The 21203-nt window shown below is 34.8% G+C and overlaps 1 protein-coding gene across 1 annotated transcript; it reads right to left on the bottom strand.

Annotated features, from left to right (window-relative positions):
- Positions 1–2111: 2111 nt before the first annotated feature.
- Positions 2112–19530, bottom strand: LOC136417879 (protein gooseberry-neuro-like). Its single transcript, XM_066403739.1, has 6 exons — positions 19149–19530; positions 16792–17105; positions 11468–11585; positions 3406–3599; positions 2781–2942; positions 2112–2609 (listed from the first exon to the last, which is right to left on the bottom strand). The coding sequence occupies exons 1-6, from the start codon at positions 19186–19188 to the stop codon at positions 2283–2285; spliced, it is 1155 nt and encodes a 384-aa protein (XP_066259836.1). The 5' UTR covers positions 19189–19530; the 3' UTR covers positions 2112–2282.
- Positions 19531–21203: the final 1673 nt, after the last annotated feature.

Genomic DNA, 21203 nt, shown 5'->3' with positions numbered 1-21203 from the left:
GGTTGTATCTAGCATTCATTTAATTCCTGAAACTGATCATAATATTTTGTTGGATGGTTTTCAAAGTCCTACAGAATTTCTAGATTGAATCTTTACATACACATGATTTTTGTCTTCGGAATAAGTGTTCTGGAAATTCAGCTTAAGGAGGCGGAAAACCATTTTGCTAACTCCCACATCTATACAGATAAAACTTTTCCGGAGGCTCGACTGGTAAAATATCGCAAGGGGACAAAATCAATAAAACAGCTTTTCGGCAGTTTACAGCTGATGATGGTTACGAGTTAATTCCAGTTTATTAGACCTTATATAGTTTGGTTTAGAGGGTGGTTTCCCTCGTATTTGACGAAATGTCTTAATAAAATTAAATATAATAGTGACATTCGCCTTTAGTAATTAAAGTTATAAATCCTGTGCTTTACGATCTAATAACAATTCCAACATTCAAAAAAGTAATTTCAAAAATTGGTACCATTTTACTACGGGTCTGATTATGGTGCAGTTCTAGATTAGACGTGGATACATATTGATTGTCATTTCCGGCATTAGTTTATTATTTTATGAATAAATAGTAAAAACTAGTGAGAAAACTGATAGTGATCTGGTAGTATGAATGGTTGGACCATTCGGGTCGGAAGTACGACAATTCGAAAGAAAAATAAATAATTTTCTTTTTATAATAATTCACAAAGTAAAGTTAGAATAAATTCTGAAAGATTAAACACATCCCCTACAGATTTCAAGATATAAAAGTCGATTTACTGAATTTTTCTTTCGTTATAAGGCGATGCTAAGTAGGCAAAAACTTAGGAAAAAGCTCTGAATATTTAGTAAAATTTTGAATATTGAGTGTTTTTTCTGCTATAAACAAAATATCATTTACTAATATCTTTTATATATGATTTTTTCAAATGTTGCTGCACAATGAATAAAGTAGAACATATTCAAGGTTTGCCTTGTATCTGTAGAAGACAATGTTTTTAATATTAAATATTCATAAAATTTTGAGCAAATTCCAAAAAGAGTTATGAGATGAAGATACTGAGTATTAGTCTATTAGAATAAACCTAGTTTCGGTTATGTATTTTATAGTCAAAAGTTCGCTTTTTCAAATCATGTGTCTTAACATACATCAAATCGCTATACACCTTAAATATTGCTTCAACCCAATTCAATTCCATGTTCGTCCCCAAACGTGATGGTATTTTATTATTCTGTACCGTGTCATCATCATCATCATGTGTAATCTGGCTGGTAAATTACGAAAATTGTCCTAAATAAACTGTATTAAATGTTCCACTTTCTTCTCTATTTCAACCCAGATTTTGATGAAATTAACTGCTGGTCTTAATAATCTAATTTACATAAGAAACCTAATTTTTGTGTCAGTAAAAAATTGAAATTAAAATTGTGAAATTGAAATATGTATTCGCAAAAATTCGAACAAATTCCTTTTTTGGTAGTTGTGAAATTGGTAATCAAAAACACGTTAGTATCCCTAACAATGAGTTACGAGATTGATTACGCTAGGAAAGAAAAGGCAGTTACCTTTTATGGCATCCATTTAATATTTCCAAAGAGCAGACATTCATCTTAGTCTATTGAATGCGACGCTATCGAAAAATGTCAAATTCGCATACGATGATGTGATATTTTTCAATGTAGACCTGAAGACTTTATTCCTCAATTTTTTCTATATCTTTAATTTGAAAAAATTTCTTTTCCTAATATAAATGTTTCAACAAAAGTAAGCTTCCAAAAATTTCACTCTTTCTATTTTAATTAGACAGATTCTGCATCTTTGGCAAACATTTTTTAGCGAGCATTAGAAAAAGATATATCATTTTTTCGAATTTTTTGAAAATGTTCAAATGTTTTTGTATCTCCACGTTTACATTTACTATGCATAGTCAAAAAGGATCTTATCTAGAGGGTCCAAAATTCACTAATTAAACACATTAAAGCTGACTGGGCAGAACTCGTCAATAAATCTGTTAAACCTGCTAGTTAACAACACTTTTGCCTTGTCAGTTCTTCAAAGTTCTGTTAATCTGCATGAGAAGTAATTTGCAGTCATGGCTAATGCTCAGTCAAAGTGTCTCTCTCTATTATCGAGATGTGTCATATAGCTGCCCTTACTTGAACTGTTAGTTAAGCTTAATTGTAACTTGAGAAGCACTTCATCTGGCAGTTAGTTGTTAACCGGCGGCTGTCGCGTCCTAACTGGACATTGAAGAACCGATCCTTATGTTTTTATACATTTCTCTTTCTAAGTTCTGTTATCACCAATAATTTTTACACCCTCCAGACAAATACTGACTCTGCATAAAGGCAGCTTCACTGGAAAGACTCTCAACATCACCACCTAATCCATTATTGCCCCATTCATGCTTCATCCATTGATGAGGGCCCTCGACTGGCCCTGGGTGACCTGCAACTTGACCCATAGCAGTTCCATTGCTAGGGTCACTTTCCTTGCCAGCTTGCGTTTCTTTCAACCTACTAAGACTACTGGCGTGATGAGCCTGCGCAAGTGCGTAGTTGGCGGCAAAATTTGCTGTGTAGTCCGTTGGTCTGTAGTCGCTCGGATTATAGGAACTTGTAGATTGCTGGAAGAATTAGTAGTTTGGGACAAGCGAAAATTAGCTGATGGCCAGTGTAAATACGATGGATTAATCTTTGAAACTAATATACTCTGACAATTTAGTAACCAAAATTTGCCTGACCATTACAGCCATAACTAACAGGGGCAACATTTTTATATAGAATTCCTGATTTACCTGCAACATATTGTAGTTGGCGAACTGATGAGAATTTCTCCAGTCATATTGGGCTTCTGGTGGATACTGGCAAGGATTAGCCAGTGGTAGAGAAGGAAAACCAAGACTTCCACTCGTGCCAGTGCTTTTCCTCAAACGGGCTCTGCGGTTTGAAAACCATACCTGCAGAGTAACATACAAATGACTTTAATATTAAGAGATTCTAAAAAGTCCTTAATATTATTCAAAGAATAATGATCCTGCTTAAATCAATTCAAAAGGGATTTAAAAATGGAAGTTTGTTGAGCTGCATTAAATTTTTTTTAATAGTCTGAGACTTCAAAGTTGCAGGTATTCAGAATCATATGGAATCAAAATAAGTTCAGTAATTAATTTAAAAATTTTCATAATTTTCTTGAATATTTTCAGAGGGCAGAGGTTGCAAAAAAGGAGATGCTAAAAAAATACTACAGATTCATTCCCCCTGGTACAAAATAATATTCCAATGGTCAAATATAAATGGGAATGACTTGAGCATTAAAGATATTGATCACGTAAAATGTCGTATCTTGAACAAATAGTGTGTGAACGATCGAAGATGGAACAGTAAAAAGATGGAAAGAAATGGCTTTTTTTTTAATCGGACCTGAATTTTCGCTTCGGTAAGGCCTGTTTGCTGAGCCAACTCCTCTCTAGTGTAAACATCTGGATACTGAGTCCTGTTAAAGGCTTGTTCCAGGGTTTCCAGCTGCTCTCCCGAGAACGTAGTTCTAGGTCTTCGGTGCTTGCGTTTCAACGCAATTCCCGGTTCAGATTCGGTATCACTGTCCTCTTCTCTTCCTGGCAAATTAAACCAAAAAATATGCATTAATAACATATTCTAATGTGTACCATATCCAGATAAATTCAATTTACTAGCATCAATCACGCACGACTGCATGCACAGATTGCATACTTGATAGAGGCACGTAGGGAGGCTTGCTCATTTTAATGGAAAATACATCAAATCCAAATCGGGCTAAACTCTCTCATGTTAAACTGCCATAACAGTAAGCAGAATAGGAATTTTATACGTGCTGTGTATATTTATTCGTGCCAAAAGGGAAAACCGCTCACTTTATTCAATATATTTGGAAATATCTTGAAAACGACTAGAGGTATCAAGAATATCTAAAAATTTGATATTTGAGCAAAGCATTTTATTCCCGAAAAATGAAAGTGTAGAAGGGGACCTGATACCAGTAAATATGTGTGCAGACTCATTTCCGAAGCCTCTCTCTGCAGACGATAGTGTGTAATGTTCATATATTTTTATTATTATATGGTATCAAGTTATATCTGAAGGGTAATGCAGATTTTTCCTGATATCTTCTATCTAAGAGGTTAATTCTTTTGAGTAAAATTTATTGCTTTTCTCACTTGGAACATGATAAATGGATGCACTAACAGTTCAGGACACAACGAGGTATTAAATTACGCAAAAGCCACAGGCTCGTTGTCACCTGAAACCGTGTAAGGTGTCGGTGCATAAATCTCTACTTCTCGGAGGGTGGGCCTTGGGCGGTGGGCCGCCAAAGGGGCCGAAACCACGGGACGCATAAAGACTTTCATTGTGAGTACCGATGGTCAAAAAAAAAACGCCGCCAGGGTGGAATTTAATTTAGAAATATTGATATTAAATTGGGTAGAATCCCACAGCGACAATTTACAGCTTTTTAGGAAATATTGAGTTCGGAAGTTGAAGGGACAGTGTGATGCCATCAGGATGATCGATCAATTTGAATAAAATAATCGCTTCAGCTAAAAATTTTCCATAATATTTCCATTAAATTAAATTACTCTCCCTCTCTTTATATTATGCTCTTTGCTCGAACTTTTCTTTGGACAAGGATCTGGAGCAAATATTTAATTAGTGTAAGTTCGAACTGATCCGATCATGAATAGCTTGAAAATTACCTCGAACGATGGCAAACTGGCTCCCTTTGTGCTTCTTTATTAGCGCATCGGAAAACACTCAAAGCTTATTAGTTACTAAACTGCTTTAGTTAATTTTACAGCAATGACGTTTTAATTAATATGATGTATTCCAAAAAAAATCCCTTGTGATTACGAGACTGTGAGCGACCTCAGAGTCTTTAATGCAGAAGACTACACATGTTGAGACGTGAAGAATCAAAAAATCTTGCGAAACTTTGCGTGATAAAATCAATGGTGTAAAATATTATTTTACACAGAAAAAAGGGACCAGAATGTCTATAAATAGTCTATTCAGATTTTAAATTCCGACACGTGTTGCACTACGTTGAAAAGCAATTACCGAGAACATAATTAAATAATAAGATGTCGAAAGCTCTTCTTGATATCGAGATCTCACATTTTGACATCATATTTAGTCGATGCCCTCTTTATACCCCACATCCATCAGTGAATTTCTCCAAGCTGCCCTTTTGCCCTTTACGCTTTGTGCCGTAGCTTGGTTTCAGCCATTTGGTGAAGTGCGGTGATGTAAATATATTTCTTGAGAAGCTACGTTTCTTACTTCACAACTTGGTAATTTCCTCAAGTCCCTAAAGAGTTAAGACCGGAGATAAAATTCACTACGAAACCAGAAAGCAATTGCAATAGAAAAAAAATGCTGCTAGATCTGAATTTATTAGCAATGTCAATAAGGCAGTAGAAAGCAAAAATGAATTAAAGTGATGTGGTTGTAAAAGTCAAGTGAGATATCGAGGTTTATATTTCAAATCGGTGTGCCTCAAAATGTGAATAGATTTTCACCTGTTCTTGTTGGCCTTCTAGGTGTTTAGAATTCAATCTACAAGACTAGATCACATTTAGCTAGCATGTTAAAAAACGGGTGACTTTTATATGAATGTGGTTCTTAATGAACATACTCATTCATCGTTTGCAGGGCGTTGGGTGGCCCAAATAAAAAAAAATTAAATAAAGGCGCCCCTCTGTCTAGTGCAGGGTTCTCAAGGTGAACAGACCCGGGAACGCCCCCGATTTAGGTCGCGTTGACTCGACAAGGAACGATGTCAGGAATGCGACAGATTCGGTCACTAATTTGTGAGATGAAAGGTGCCGCCGACCGGTCTCGGATTTTGTTTCAGGATACATTAGCCGGTGGTTTGTAGGTGGTTTTTAACACGGCTTCTCTTTGTGGTGCCCATTCACATTCAGATTTATTTTAATGTCTTCGGAAATGAGTTATGGCGCGAGGGGATTATAGCGGTGCTTTTTAGGCCGGTGCGAATTTATTATTTTATTGAGGGCGGTCGGTACTTAAATGTTGTTGGTCGTTTTCTAGGCTCAAGATGTATGACTATCAGTTTGGTTCGAAATAGTGCTATAGTACGTTTTTACTGCGAAAGTCCAATTTGGCCTCCTCCTTCTTTTTTATAATTAAAAAATTGATGATATACAGGTACCGTTCGTTGATGATCACTTTCTAAAAATTTACTACGCTCACAAATATTTTTTCGGAGTGCATACGAATCGCATCGTGCTAAGGAGGTCTTTAGCTATACCTTCAGCCTTAAAGCTTTTTCACCTTAAAACATTAAGCTGAAATTTGAACTCACATTCCGTTAACGAATCTGCAGATGAAATCTTCCATGAGCTGATAGCGAGACCAATTTATTATTTGAGCAATTTAGGCAGTTTCCTGTTACTGCAATTTTTTAGATTCTCGTCGAAAATGTGGTAGTTCCCAGTTCTTTAGGTTGTTGAATAAAAATTCTAACAAATTCTATATATTTCCTTAACTTTTTTTAAAGAAAGCTCCGCAGACTTCGCTTTTCCCTCCAATACCCTTTTCCTAAACTTCTTTGTACTCACATCATATTTTGTTAACAAGTTTAACGGACAACCGGTTCCTGAATCAATCAAACGGAAAATTCCCGAAAATCAAATATAAATTTCAGGGAATTCAAATAGAGGCTGCGTGGATATTTGAAAGCTTCTGGCCACAAAAAAAGTTGTTTAAAAGCTTTTGAAAGTCTCTGCCAGAGGCAACTTAAAAATCAAGCCTTTAGACAGTGGTAAAATTGCAATCCTTAAAATTGAGAAGTAGTTTTACGAATCCATTAAAAATAGAAGCGATTTCTTTGTGCTTTTTGAAGGAATTTACATATGTTTTGACGAAAAAAATAGTCGAAACGCGAAAGTTTAAGGAAAAAATCAAAACTGGCTCTTTAAAAGATCCTTTATCATAGATTTAATAGGAGCATCAGATTTTAATTTTGCCTTAAGTCTGATTTAAAAGAAAGGCTGCAATCGATTGTTAAGAGACTCAGTATAGAAAATTTGCCAGTTTTTACTCCATCTGAAGCGGTTGCACTGACAATGCTGATATATTCGCAAAATAAATATTCTTGTGAAAATTTATCATCAGGAAATATTGCTAACTTCGCATAAATAATTGAAATGGTCTCATGCCTTGGATGATCGTTCTAATCAATTTTTTAAGAATGCTCTGTATATCCTGCAAGATCAAATTTATTCCACCTGTTTGCATCTCCTGCAGGGACGGCTCCTCATCCGAATAGCAGCAATTTCCCGCAGAACGGAGCCCCATCTCCATCAATGCCAAAACCCGAAATCGAGGGCTACTTAAACGTATTAAACCGACCAAAGTGGTTTTTGACAAATCATTTTTGAATAGCGAAGCGCGCAATTTTTCTTTAATGACGGCCCCAAATAACTTAACGTAAGAGGCGACCTGTGTGGCCGAAGGTGTACCTGTCTAATGGGCCCCCGGGGGGCAGTGCATCGCAGGCTTGTGATTAATGTTGCAGGAAAGCAGATGAATTATGTGCGTTTAATAAACTCCGGGAAAAATCGCCTGGTTTAAGTGATATTATTTATTGAGTGGGAAAATCGCACCTTTTCCCAGAACTCCCACATTTTTTTGTCTTCGTTGATATGTCGGAAATCTCTTTGAGTAATAACTTTGATGTCAAACGAGTGTGATAAAGTAGGGCGAAATCGGATTATCAGCCGACACAATCGCACGTTAAAAAAACCGAATTTGAAACGCCGCTGAGCCGGAAGAAGTCAGTTTTCGGGTTTAGTGATTTATATGACAGGGGATCAGTGATAGCCTCGGGTTATTAGAAACCTTTAGAAAGAGATTGGTATAATTTGTTTTTTAATTTTTTCTAGTACAAAACCTGAAGAAAAAGTGTTGGGATATCCCCTTATACTCGACTGAACGGATATGGATTTCATCGCGTGTGATTGGTTCGTTCAAATATCATCCATGAGATACAAAAACCGACCAATGCCATCCGTCGCGTTTTCTATAGAGTCGTATTAGTGGTATATGAAACCAACCAATGACAACTTGCATTTTTGCCTACTTAGTAGTAGACCAGGCAATGAAAATTAATTTTGAAATGTCGATCTATTTCAATATTTACGTTACAGTCGTGTCGCGCAGGTAAGTTTAAGATATGGATTTTTTTGTATATAGTCTTACAAAGAAGGTTCGATTTAAAAATTCGATACAGCGGTCACCAAAATAGCCATCGGACAGTTGATGTTTGCTGGTTTTACATTTATGCTCTGGATGCTGCTACGCAGCCATGGGAAATAAGCTTATTTCGTTATCGTTGCACGAGCAACTCGTAGAAAATTGAAAGTGTACGGAAATCGAAGGTATTAGTATATTAGTCTATCACTGTTGAGTCGGTAAGAATGATGTACCCCGATGGGCTGTTTTACGTAACTAGTATCTTAATTAGTGTGTTAAGTGCTACTTTCGCTATTGGATACTAATTAGAATATGCTACGATACGTTTGTGCTAATCTAGACTATGAGGGACCAGTTTAGTGGTATATATAGAAAACACAACTTAAGATCCACCCTAACTCTATTATCTTGCGAATATTCCGCATTTCTGCCCAGTCAAGAATTCGGGGGAGGAATTTCCCGAAATTACAACACTCGTTGTAAAACGACGAATTTCGCAATAATTCCACGGGCGTGTTCTCGAGTTCGTGGCATCCCGTGCTTTCGGCGACAGCTCTTGGTTAGTCTATTCGTGATTTTAGAGGACTGGGGATTATCCTACTTTTCAGGGAGTATTAAGAATTCCGAGAACTTGGGGGAGTCAGGGTTTTTCACTTTGAAGCGGTCGATTTTGCTTAATTAAATCCTTCAAGATAAGGGACCTTATCATGGGGCAACGGCCTGATGTGAATTAAATGAATAGACATTTACCTCTGAGAAATATGCCTTAAGCACAATACATGAGAGTTATTTCCATTAAAATGAATCATATTGAGCAGATCTAATGAGTTTTGTTTTATACCTACCTGACCGTGGTGCCCATCTGTTGCGACTGATTGCTAAATTTTATGTGTTCAGATTCGACCGGTCTTCTAATGAGCTAGACTGCGTGTCTGGTTTTTATACGATTTTAAAGCTACTTAAAGAGAATTGCAATAGATAAATGTCAGATTCCTTACAGCCGAACAAAAATAATTTGAAATGTCCGTATCGGAACTGTTGAAGGAGGGTTCCTGCGACCATATGAAATGAGATGAGATCCAGGCCCGTTCATCTAAATGGAGTCGCGTTTATGTTCGGGATTCAGTTAAGTGTGCGGCAAACCACACATTGTAGTATTTTTTCCATTAATTGTTTATTAGTACGTTTCTTTAATGCAGGCGAAGTCGATCATTAAGGCCTAATGCATGATGTTGAGCGACGATGGTATTGGAACGCGGAGAGATGGTATCTCCCAAAAATTCCTTTAATGCGTAAAAAAATAAATTCCTCAAATTAATTTATTTGAACTTCTTTCATCTCACCATATATGATATGATAAAATATATATAATATGATTAAATCCAAGGGAACTTCCTACATGTCTGAAATCGACGGTGGCCCCCTATTCATTGGTAAAAGAAATTCCTCTTTCTTCAAACCCTCGAAATAAATACATGCCCGTCCTCCTAGTCAACATTTCCATACACACGAGAGGATGTCAACAATTGTTAACAATTTGTAGTTTTTGAAAGGCACAATGGGTAAATGGTCGACCCTGCTGGGAAGTTACTCTTATTTTACCGACGCAAAGCTTTGAAATGGGGCCGATGGTTGTTTGTCGGCGAAGCCGAAAAAGCCGATCGCCAAGGCAGTATTTTGGCTCAGGTGACACGATCACAATGTTTCCTTCATAATGCGGATTTAAAACGAAAGTCTTGATTTATTTCTTATATAGTTTAGACGAGCCGGCTTTGAGCAAAGACGGAAGTCTCGTTCTGAAAGGCCGAAGTTAATGATAATTAATGATAGTTCATTAATATACGAGTTTCATAACAGAAGCCATTGGCGCATGAGTTTAAGTTTGCAAAACGAGGACAGAGATGACGAGTTGGCAATATGAATATCACTGCGCTAATGGCCTTATAAATCGTGTATTTTATATCATTTTTTTCCATTAAGGTAATTATTGAGAAAAGGTACAATTAAGGAAAAATCAAAGTTCGACTAAAAAAATTGTAAGTTTGAAGCACAGCTAGTAAGTTTAGTGTAGTTTAAGTTTAGTTCAGATTGCGGAGAAATAGCTGATATTTCTTGCCGTCATTTTTTTTTTTTTATTTTTCATTAAAAACGTATGCATTAATGAGAGTCGACAGGAGAAAGAAAAAATTTCCAGAAGAGTAGGGTAATTTACTTCATAAACAATTTGCTATTACCTGCCCTTGGATTAGATTTCACATCACTCAGTCATCAAAAAAGTAGGATAAATTAGCTAAAAATTTCGATACACAAAAGAAATTTTTAGAACATAGATGCGGGGGGTTTCATCAAAATTGTAGACATGGAACATGTAGGTGGGAGATAGGTTTGTGACATAGGTTTTTACGGGAGGATACTGGGGTTATTTTTTAGGCACATAACAAAAGTGCATTGCACGCACTCTCGTTCTTTTTTTAACTTAATTTCCATTAGTGCCAATTCCAAAACTAAGGATGATTTCGATTTCACGTATTATATTAACCCTGCTAATAAAATTATATAGCTCGTTAAGAGTATTCCAGTTATAAATGTTCTATATAAGATTATGCCTTCAGATTCTCACTTTTATTTTTCTTTCACTCTAAACGTGCTACATAAGAAACTCAATATAATGCCATTAGTTGTGAGTCTAAATTGCTTTTGCCTACATTTAAGCTTTAATAGCTCTATTCAACTATAAAAGCTCTTTCAGCCATCCTCTCAAGTTAATTTTGGTAAGACGTTTACTTAATAATAAGAGGCTTACAAAGAGTCCTTTTAATATTGAGGGCTTATCTATTTTTGCTTGCTTTAGGGTGGGTAATTTGATTTAAGGAGAGAAAATTTGAAAGAAGAAGCAGTCTTGCTAAAAATATCCTTAATATAACTAGCCTTTTGTATAATCAATAGATAACAGCACAGCATAAATTAGTTGGAATTCGCTTGAATCTTCCGCATACAGTGCTGAAGTAATTCGAAAATATTGTGAAAGCCAATGCGTTTTATTGGAAATTTAAAATGAAGCCTCTTAGCGAAAAACCCTTTATAGTATATATAAGATGAGAAGCATATTGTGGTGAAAGATTTTCCATTACTGTTATATCTTTGTCGAATTTGTGGACATTATAAATTCATTGTTAAAAACGGGATGATTTCATTGTTGCAGCAACTTGACCAGTATTACGATTCGTCTTACCTCCTAGTATTCCATGTATTGTGTAGTCTTTCTTCCCATCTACATCTGATTCACGTTTACACGTTCCACGCAGCAATCTGCTTATTGAAGACACACTTGGTGGATCACTAACACCATCCTGAAAAGGAAATTCATATACCTCATTTCCAGCTTCTACTTCAAAGCAATAAGGAATGATACACAAAGAAAAAATTATATCGTGATTTAGCACAGAACTATAAATTCGATAATGGGGTCAACTTTGCAGTATTGCAAGAGATTCGTGCAAATGCAAAATAACTTGTTTTGCCATTACATGAAATTTTAACCTGCAAAACCAAGATCGTTAATTTGAGATCAAGATCGTTTTGATCTTGGTCTTGTTTTGCGCATTATTAAATTATCCAATTCCTTGTTCAGGGACAGTTTATGTGTCTCACTTGCATGTTGGGTTTCAATGTATATATATATATTTTTTTTTTTAAATAAAAGTTAAGAAAATGAAACTGATATACGTTCCGGGATTAAAACGCCGAGAGAAGTCGCGTCTCCTGTTAGAAATATTCTCCAGTTAAAACATGCAAATGCATTCTGGATATTCAATAACTTTACCCCCCGTACAGAAAAAAAACAGTGAACTGACACATTTTTTAAAAGAGCCAGTTGAGCTCGTTCGACTGGTGGAATAACAAATACATATTACCATTTAAGAAAAACCAGCATGGTGCCTTCCATGTCAAAGTTGGGAGCTGATGAGATTTTTAACAGTGAATTCCGCCTCGTTTCGATTACGGATAGCATATTAGTTACACTGAATTTCTAAATAATAAAATTGTGATCCGGCTTAGATACCTTAAAGTGATGTCGCTATACAATTTTTTAAATACACAAGGAAGTGATATAGGAAATTTGACGTCTTCATTTGTTTATAATAGACTGTCACTTCTCTTATACATAAATACTGAAGAGGAAAGAGGAAAAACTATAAGTAAAGACGGATTTATAAATTTGACTTTGGATTTGGCTTTGGTGCCAGCACAAAACATCGGAGCTATGTTTGTAACACAGCTTAGCAGCTAAATTTATATTTTTGAAGTTTAATTTTGTGTTGTGTTGCGTACCTAAACACAAAACCATAATCCTTCATTTTGTGTTTGATATTTCTTCAAAAGTCAAAATGTGATGACATGTCGTCCACGACTGATTTCATTGGACGACAACGTTATGCTATGGTTGAGTTACGAGCGCCAACTTAAAAAAGAAACAATTGCAGTATCTTGAACGGCAGCCCAGCGGCGGCCAGTGGCAACTTAACATGCGGTGACGTGCAATATATAAATGGAGCAATTATATTTATTGATATTTATCTTTTGGTGCCAAAGACAATCAGTCATTCAAATTTGTATTCCACGTCGAGTTTATAAACCCGACAAGAGCCTCTAATCTGGTGTGCCGAATGTTCTTTGAAAATGACGTCAAAGCAATATAGAAAGTATTGCAACACATTTAGGACATTTATATACCTGATATTTTTTAAAAATAATTAAATACGTATAATTTTATTTTAATAAAGGTATTCAATGTATTATTTTCGATGTTCAAATTTTTCACTCCTATCTAGCTACCTCTACTAACTTTTTACTTTCAAATGGAAAGGTACCCATTATAGAATATTAAATGAAAGGGAATTCAGTAAGGGATACAACGGTGTACTCAGAAGTAAAATTTGATCTAAAGTTTCCTTAAAAAATTAAACTATTAGATACAAAACAACAAACTAATTCACTATTACATCAAACAAAATTGAAATTCCTACAATGAATGCTCAAATTAGGCTCCAGGAACAATTTGGCAACGATTCAGTCGTTCCTCGAACTCTTTCATGCAATTATTCAGTAGAGCTTTTGTTATTAATTCTAGAACGTAAATTATATAAATTGTGTGGTCTATTTTTGTAAATAGAAACTTTTAAGTAACCCCTCAAAAAAAAAAAATTGAAAGGTGTAAAATCTGAAGATCGTGGCGGCCATTCTATTGCGCTTCTTCTACTGATCCATCTCCTAGGGAAAATCTGATCAAGATACCCTCTCAGAGCCGGAACATAATGTGGTGTGGCACCAAATATTATTGACTACTCATTTCTCATTTTCTCCAGGAAAAATTGCGGTGATTGATGGAATTATTTCATTTTGCAATAAATGCAAATAGGATGCGTTGTTTAAGTTCCCCTCTATGAAAAATGGACCGATTATGTCCATCCATACATTGAGTTTTTACAGAAGTTGTGTATGTAGAGTCTGCATCCAATGAAAATTGTCTATAGACCAGTAGAGACAATTGTGTCGATGAATAGATCCATTTAAGCAAAACGTTACTTCGCCCGAAAATAAAATTTTAGAAAAGAATGTATCCCGAATCCCTTTTTCTTGCATCAATTCATAAAATTCCATCCTACGATCAAAATCTTCAGGCGTCAACTTTTGGGTAAGGGAAATTTTGCATGGATGAAATTTATTTCGTGTTAAAAGATTGCTTACTGATTTTTGCAAATACATAAAATTCATCGGCAAGTTTGTTTGTAGACTGTATGGAGTTTTCATGGATAGATAAAAGATTGTGTAGTGTTTTGTCGCCACCAGTGTTCGAGGTGTTTCACATTTTGGAGCAGCTTTCATACTTCCAGCTTGTTGACATTTTTTATTGATTCGACAAATTATACTTTTATTAATGGGCCGGTCTGGATATTTTTCATTAAACATGAGACACATCTCTTTGTAAGTTTTTTTGCGATATCCATGCCCCAAAAAGATTAATATTTCAGTTCTTTGTTTCTCAGATAAGCGATACATTTTTTGATATTCTTACTGTGATAGATGCCTAACAACTGAATTCAACTACTAATGAATTCGATAAAAACCAAAATGTTTTGTATCTCAAAAATTGTTTATATTGAAAATAATTTTGAATTTTTAAGTCTGATTATCATTTTTTCACTTCCTTTTAAAGTGAAATAAGAATGGATTGCCTATCTAGGAAGCAAAGATTAAAATTTTAAATCTTATTAGGATATGGACCTTATTCTATTTTTTTAAGGAAATTGTAGATCCAACTTTAGTTATGAGTGTACCGTTGTGTACTTTATTGAATTATTTAATTAATAATTATATAAAATATATAGAATTATATAAAATCTTTCATGTGATACACTACAATGGGTACTTTTCCATTTGAAAATAAAAACTTAGTAGGGGTAGCTGGATAAGGGTGAAAAATTTGAACATTGAAAATAATGCATTAAATGCCTTTTTTAAAATAAAATTATACGTATTTAAATATTTTTTTTAAATATCAGGTTTATGAAAGTTATAAATGTTTCGCAATACTTTTTACAAGTGCTGTATTTTTGGAACCGGTAGGTCAAATTATTATTATTAATTATTATTTACATTAATTTAGTATTCCTTTAATACTCCATTTTGACGGCAGATTTGGGTAAAAATTTAGCTTTAGAATTCGAGAATAGAACTATTCTCGAGATTCGGGAATTTAACTATATGAATAGACAACAGTAGCACCCCAGAACTCTGCTGCCTATAAAACTCTCTATTTCATTGATTAACTCATTTTTCCCTTATACAGTGTATTTCAAATTCGACCCTCACCATTGGGATCTCGGAAACTAGAGAAAATACGAAGAAGTTTAAATGGGAGCAAAGTGGCATAATCTAACGCTTGATCGATGAAAAGTCTTAACATATCTCGTTTCTCTTCATTTCTGAAGCTCATTTTCATTAGAAATCTGCGCACGCTCTAATTTCGTTTGAGGAGTTCTGTCATATAACGCGAACAAAAGAAAGTCTTTCGATGAAGTCAAGGCCAACTATGTAATATTTCTTTTTATTTAAATATTTCGGCTTTTAAAAAAGTAAATTATAAGAAGTTTTATATCAATGAAATCAGAATGAAACGCACTATTTTTCTGAAGAAAAATCCAATATGGCGCCCATAAAAAAAAAAAAAGTTGATAATGGTAGCCGAAAGACGAAACGTCGGATGGCAAATCTGAATATGTCATCGTGTAGCTGAGAAAAAGTGGCAATGAAAATGTGCTTACAGATTTAATCTTCCTTGTCAAATAACACTAAAAAAAAAATAAAAATGGATTCTCCAATTTTTAGTTTTTCTCGGATATCTTCGGAAGTACTCGGAAAATGAAAATTTTGAAAATGGTATTCGATCAAGCGTTAAATTATGCAACTTTGCCCCCATTTAAACTTCTTCGTATTTCCTCTAGTTTCCGAGATCCCAATGGTGAGGGTCGAATTTGAAATACACTGTATATATACTCCTTATGTGGCAATTTCTGATATATTTATAATATCGTGATATGCCATCTCTACTTGTAAGACAGTGGTATTCTCACATTATTATGAGGTTATAGTATATGGTATGGTAAACTGCGGATTACTGTAGGTTTAATATTAATCCCTGATCGCTAATCTTTAAGCTTATACCATAATGCACGCGCATAATCTACAGCGCGATTACCCTGCCCAACGCCCAAATACCATGACGGACATTTTACATAACATTATTATCGAAAACAATACCAAGGAATGACCGTCCGCGAGCACGATCGTTGTCATCGGCGATGGTATCTGTGGTGGCCCCTGGTGGTACCGTCGCAGGTGCGCGGCGGTACGGACTAATTTGAGGGCGACTCGTGACCCAGGGCGACGGTCGCCTTTCATCGCGTGCCGCCCAAGCATTTGCTCTGAAATGTGCCCCCGGCTGTACCAAGCTATTTACGCGGATGATCCGCGACTTCTCATTACGATGGTACTTCCACAGGAGATGCCCTTTAGGATGACATAAAAGCGAATTGTACTTATAATCAATGGAATGGTTTAGACGTTTTGACTACTTTCCTTGCCTCCTTAAGGCCTTCCTAACATCAAGATATTTAATTATTTTGTACAAAAACCTGAAAAGTAAGAAAAAACTTCAAAAAGTTATTTTTGACTTCATGTAGATTTCCCAGGAATGAAATGGGGGAAGTAGAGTAGAACCCACGGAGATGATAGTTACGAAAACAAATACTAACATACGCGTGTGTTAGGAATTCCTAACACACAACTTGTTCGGATTCGAATCCCGAACAAATAGACTTCATTATTATTATACTTTTTGGCTTCAATATTTATCAAAAAAAGGTCACTTAGATATAAGTACTAAATATACAAATCAATAAAGAACGATTTAAAACAATATGAATCTGTAAAGACGCGAACTGCAAATTCTATGACGAACTAACATCCTTGTCCTTCTCTCATCCGAAATATTACCTTAATAAGTCGATCTCTAATTTCCCATGAGAAAATTTCGGGATTATCCTTTCTCATCTGCTCAATTTTGTCCTCAATATCCGTAGTGGCCACCCGCGGTTTGGAACCACCGATTACTCCGGGTCTAATACTGCCCGTTTCTTGGTACCGGTTCAGGATTTTGGACACGCATCCATGGGAAACCCTCAACTGCCTGGAAATGACGCAGGGTCGTATTCCTGCTGCAGCCATTTCCACTATTTTCAGCCGTAGGTGGTTGGGTAGCGGACGGCCGTTGATGAAGACTCCACCCAGCTGATTGACTCTTCCTTGACCTGGAAGGAAAATCAGAAAATGTTTATAAAAATTGTTTGTTGTTTAAACAAAACTCTGAATATATCAAGCTTATAAAATTTTGTATGGTAATTTTGAGCGGCGGGAACTTATAGAATCAGCAACGTGTACTTTTGAGGCAAGGTATACCTTAAATTAAATAAAATATTCATGGATAATATTAAAAAACTTGTGGTTTAGTGCGAGTACAAATTTTTGAAATTGGAATTAATTTAAATAAGATTAATGGTTATTATTCAAATACTTAATTCCTATAAAAAAAATTTTTATCTAAACGAAACTCATCACTAGAATTATCATTTAATAACTTGTTAAATTCTCTTAGAAATGACGAATGTTCTAATTTGTAAAAAGGTGAGAAGAATTTAATGATGAGGTAATAATGAGCGGAGTCCACGCCAAGGGTGGGCTGTTGAGTAATTTAGTTGGGCCGTGACGAAAGCGGGTTGGCAGCAATTTGTTATGATTTCGGTCCAAAGGAACTAAATTGGTGCGTCACGTTTTAATGGGATCAATTAAGATTTCGAATATTAGGAAAACACCACTTTTCGATATTAATAAGAATTTTATGTTGGATTTAATTACAAAGGGCTCTTTGTATTACTGTTTTGTAGTCTACAAAAAGGTCATAAACTAACTTATTGTAGTACTAGTAGAATAAATCAGATGAATCTTGTTAGATTAAGCAAGTGATGTACAAATGTATTTACTGTGGAACTGACAATGATTGAACATTGACTAATTTATATAAATTTCTTTTAACAAATGATTGTATGAAGGTATTTAGGAGGTATTTTAATTTTGACTTAAAAGTTAAATTATTACCAAATTAACATAAAAGTAGATATAAAATATTGTATGTAATGCGGTCGTAAGGAGATTTTATTCGAGCTATCCATATATGGACTCGCAAGCTCGCTCGGCCATAAAGCGATTTGCCTCATAAAGCCTTATATTGCGTACTTATTACATAAATAACTCTTATTTTATATAATTAGTACAAAATATGAACAATACCTCTAATTTCAAAATAAGTAAAACTTTTCCGAATTCTATGAAACCTTCATCAGAAGCATAAAATTCGATCTAGTCAGTTTTCTAACAAATCATATAATTATTCACATAATCATTTAGATGAACTAAATTGAATTATTGAGATATTTATACGGAGTGGTTCAGTAGGAGAAACGTTGACAAATTTCTGAAGGGGAATGCTGAATTAAAGAGCCAATAAACAATTGTCCTGACCAAAATTCTGGGTATTCAAACTTCATTCGCTTATTAGTAGTTTTCCTTAAAAGTAATATAATATTGTCCGATTAGTTGGTGAAATTTGGAGAAAAGCACTCGAATCTTTTCTTTGCGAGATTATAGGTACCACTTTTCATTATCATATGAAAAACGAGAGGACAGATGTAATAAAAAAATTAAATAAGCCATCCAGGAATAATTTTGGTTTCCCGAAAAACTATTGGCGTACCATTTCTTTCGTCATAAATATCCAATGTTCTATTAGTACGTGTCCCACTGGTATCATTCAAAATGTATGCTTTATCTTTACATTAATAATAAAACTGTTAAATGTGTTTTTTTGAAGTAAAACTTAGTATTTTGTTTTTTCATAACGGCTGGCGAAAAATTGCTGCTTATCGGATTTGTTTCCTAAATTAAACTAACAATCACCCCACAAAGTCTGTCGAAGAAATTTTTGAATAGCTCATGGGTATAGAGAAAATTATCACTTAAACTATAGTATCAAAATTACAGAAGTATTAGAGGTAACTATTGCTCTATTACAATAGGAAAAAGTACCACAAAAGATGTATAGCGTAAAACGCTTATTGTATTCATCTATTCATTGAACTCCCAAATGCGGTGTTCCAAACATGCATTTTTATGAATTTTAAAGGTTCTCCTCTTCAGAACCATATTTCAATCAATATATCAAAGCTGCCATTCCTTAGTAGCCTTCTAATTAATAAAAAGAATGAACGTCTCATGAGAAAGTACCACTCCTTTCATACCTTGGAATTGGTAAGTGCCAAAAAATGACCTCATATCCATCTTAAATCACAATTACTGGCGACCACTACCAGTACGACCACGATAAATCCCGGTCACATCTCGCGACCTTTTCGAAACACTCTCCGCCCGAATCGCCAACACTCGTTATACTATCAGTGCGACCGGTAACACTAAATTCCGCTTTTCCTCAATCGTAATTCATCGTTAGCGAGAAAAACATTTCGAAAATTACCATCTGTTGGTAGTTTAGCGACATCGGATTGGTCGGAAAACACTCACTCGTGTCCCATTGTGTGAAGAGAGGCAGTATTACGAGAACACCTGGGAAGTACTGTACTATAGTGCAGCCCGAAAGCTCGGAGGGGGAAAAATCGAACAAAATGGCGGTGGATGGTTAAATCACGGAAAAAATCATGTGAGAGATTTGATGTGTTAATAGGGGTGGTGGAACATTAAGGGTGGAATTGAATTATGAGCAGTGAGTTGAATGGATGTTAAGGGTTCGGGGGATTTTATGTGTGCTTTCTCACAGAGGTTAATGCTGCTGTCTGTATAAAAGATTGATGCTGCAGACTGCTAGAGCTTTTGTAATTTTAATCTAATAACGAGCTGTGAAAGATTATTACTCATTGGATAATTTTGTAATGTTGCGATGAGATTATGTATATCTACGATTTTTGCACAGATTATTTTTTTAACTCTTGGAGAAAACTAAACGGATAAAGAAAATGTTGTAGGATTTCAATCTTGGATGGCTTTTTAACTTTTACAATCAGTCACATTTTTCTCTGAATACTCTAAAAAAATGTAACAATCTATGTGTTATTTAGGTTTTTTTCGTTTTTACAGCCAGTTTTTTCAAAACATTTCATTTATTTAATTAATAACCCATTGAGATATCCTCATCTATTGGAGAAGAAAAAAGCGTCTATTTTTAGTTCTAATGTGCGGTCAAAACTTAAATCAGGTATATACAAAAATATTTGAATTGCTTTTTTCCCCTTGACTCGAATGGCAATATTGAAACCAGCAGATAACTTCTTTTTCATCTCGTAAGAACTCCTGTTCTAGTTCTTCTATTATTCAAAAAAAGTTTTCAAAAAGCACCAGGGCATGCTAGGATATGCATATTTATTTAGCACTGTTTTTCCATGAAATGTCTTGGGTCTTTTAGATTATTTGCTCACTTAAAGATAGATATTTTTTATGTGAGTAACTAAATTAAAAAAAATTGGGAATATACACGAAGGCTCATCAAAAAGTTCGTAAGAACTTACCCTGTTTTTTTTGCTTTGTAAAAAAATAGAACCCCTGGATCCCCTTTATCTGCCGACATCAGTATTTAGAGGGAAAATTTCGTTTTAATTTTTTTAACTTCCAACCCAAAATCAGAAATGTCTTTCCTATTTCCATTAGCCTCAGCTTAAAAAAAGGACCACAGATAGAGAAACACTAAATTTATTGTATTTAAAAGTTAGTTTTTTAAGACAAATTTAGAGAATTATGAATTATTTTAATTTATCTTTTTTTAGGACTTTAGAGATAAATTTAATTAATTCCTGGTATATAGCAACATGAATACAAGTACTTTAATTCATCATATCCGTGTAAATTTATAAAATTGTGTGAAGAGTAATTTAATAATAAAATACGTAGGTTTAACATTTTTACAAAAATTGCAATATATTCTTCAATAAAAAAACTAGCAAGGACGTCTTCAGATACTGACGACAAGCGTCGATTGCTATAAAAGAAGCCTTCATGTGTAAATAAAATAAGCAAAATTAGGTCAGTCTCTGGGGAAGGTATAACTAAAAAAGACAAAATATCTGGTGCTTTTACTTTAACAAGCTGCTTATAAAAGAAAATTGGGATCAATTTTTAAGCTTTGTTCATTGGTTCATCCTGTATAGCAGCATCGTCTACCACGAACTTTTTATTTTGAGTCTTTTTTCTTGAAAAATCTACGATTGTAATCATAGATCGCTGTTTTTAAAACTCTAAAACGAAAACTACGAATTTAAGGTAGTGCAATTGTGCCGCCAAATTGACCC

Source organism: Euwallacea similis, chromosome 30 (genome assembly GCF_039881205.1).
Source record: "Euwallacea similis isolate ESF13 chromosome 30, ESF131.1, whole genome shotgun sequence".
NCBI lineage: Eukaryota > Metazoa > Arthropoda > Insecta > Coleoptera > Curculionidae > Euwallacea > Euwallacea similis.
This window is presented reverse-complemented; position numbering and strand designations above follow the sequence as displayed.

Excerpts from the sequence above, each read along its gene's own strand:
- LOC136417879 (XM_066403739.1), bottom strand. The coding sequence starts at position 19,188 with ATGGATATGAGGTCATTTTTTGGCACTTACCAATTCCAAG. Across the intron at positions 2,943-3,405 it reads TTACCGAAGCGAAAATTCAG|GTATGGTTTTCAAACCGCAG; the intron begins GTCCGATTAAAA and ends GTTACTCTGCAG. Across the intron at positions 2,610-2,780 it reads CCAACTACAATATGTTGCAG|CAATCTACAAGTTCCTATAA; the intron begins GTAAATCAGGAA and ends TAATTCTTCCAG.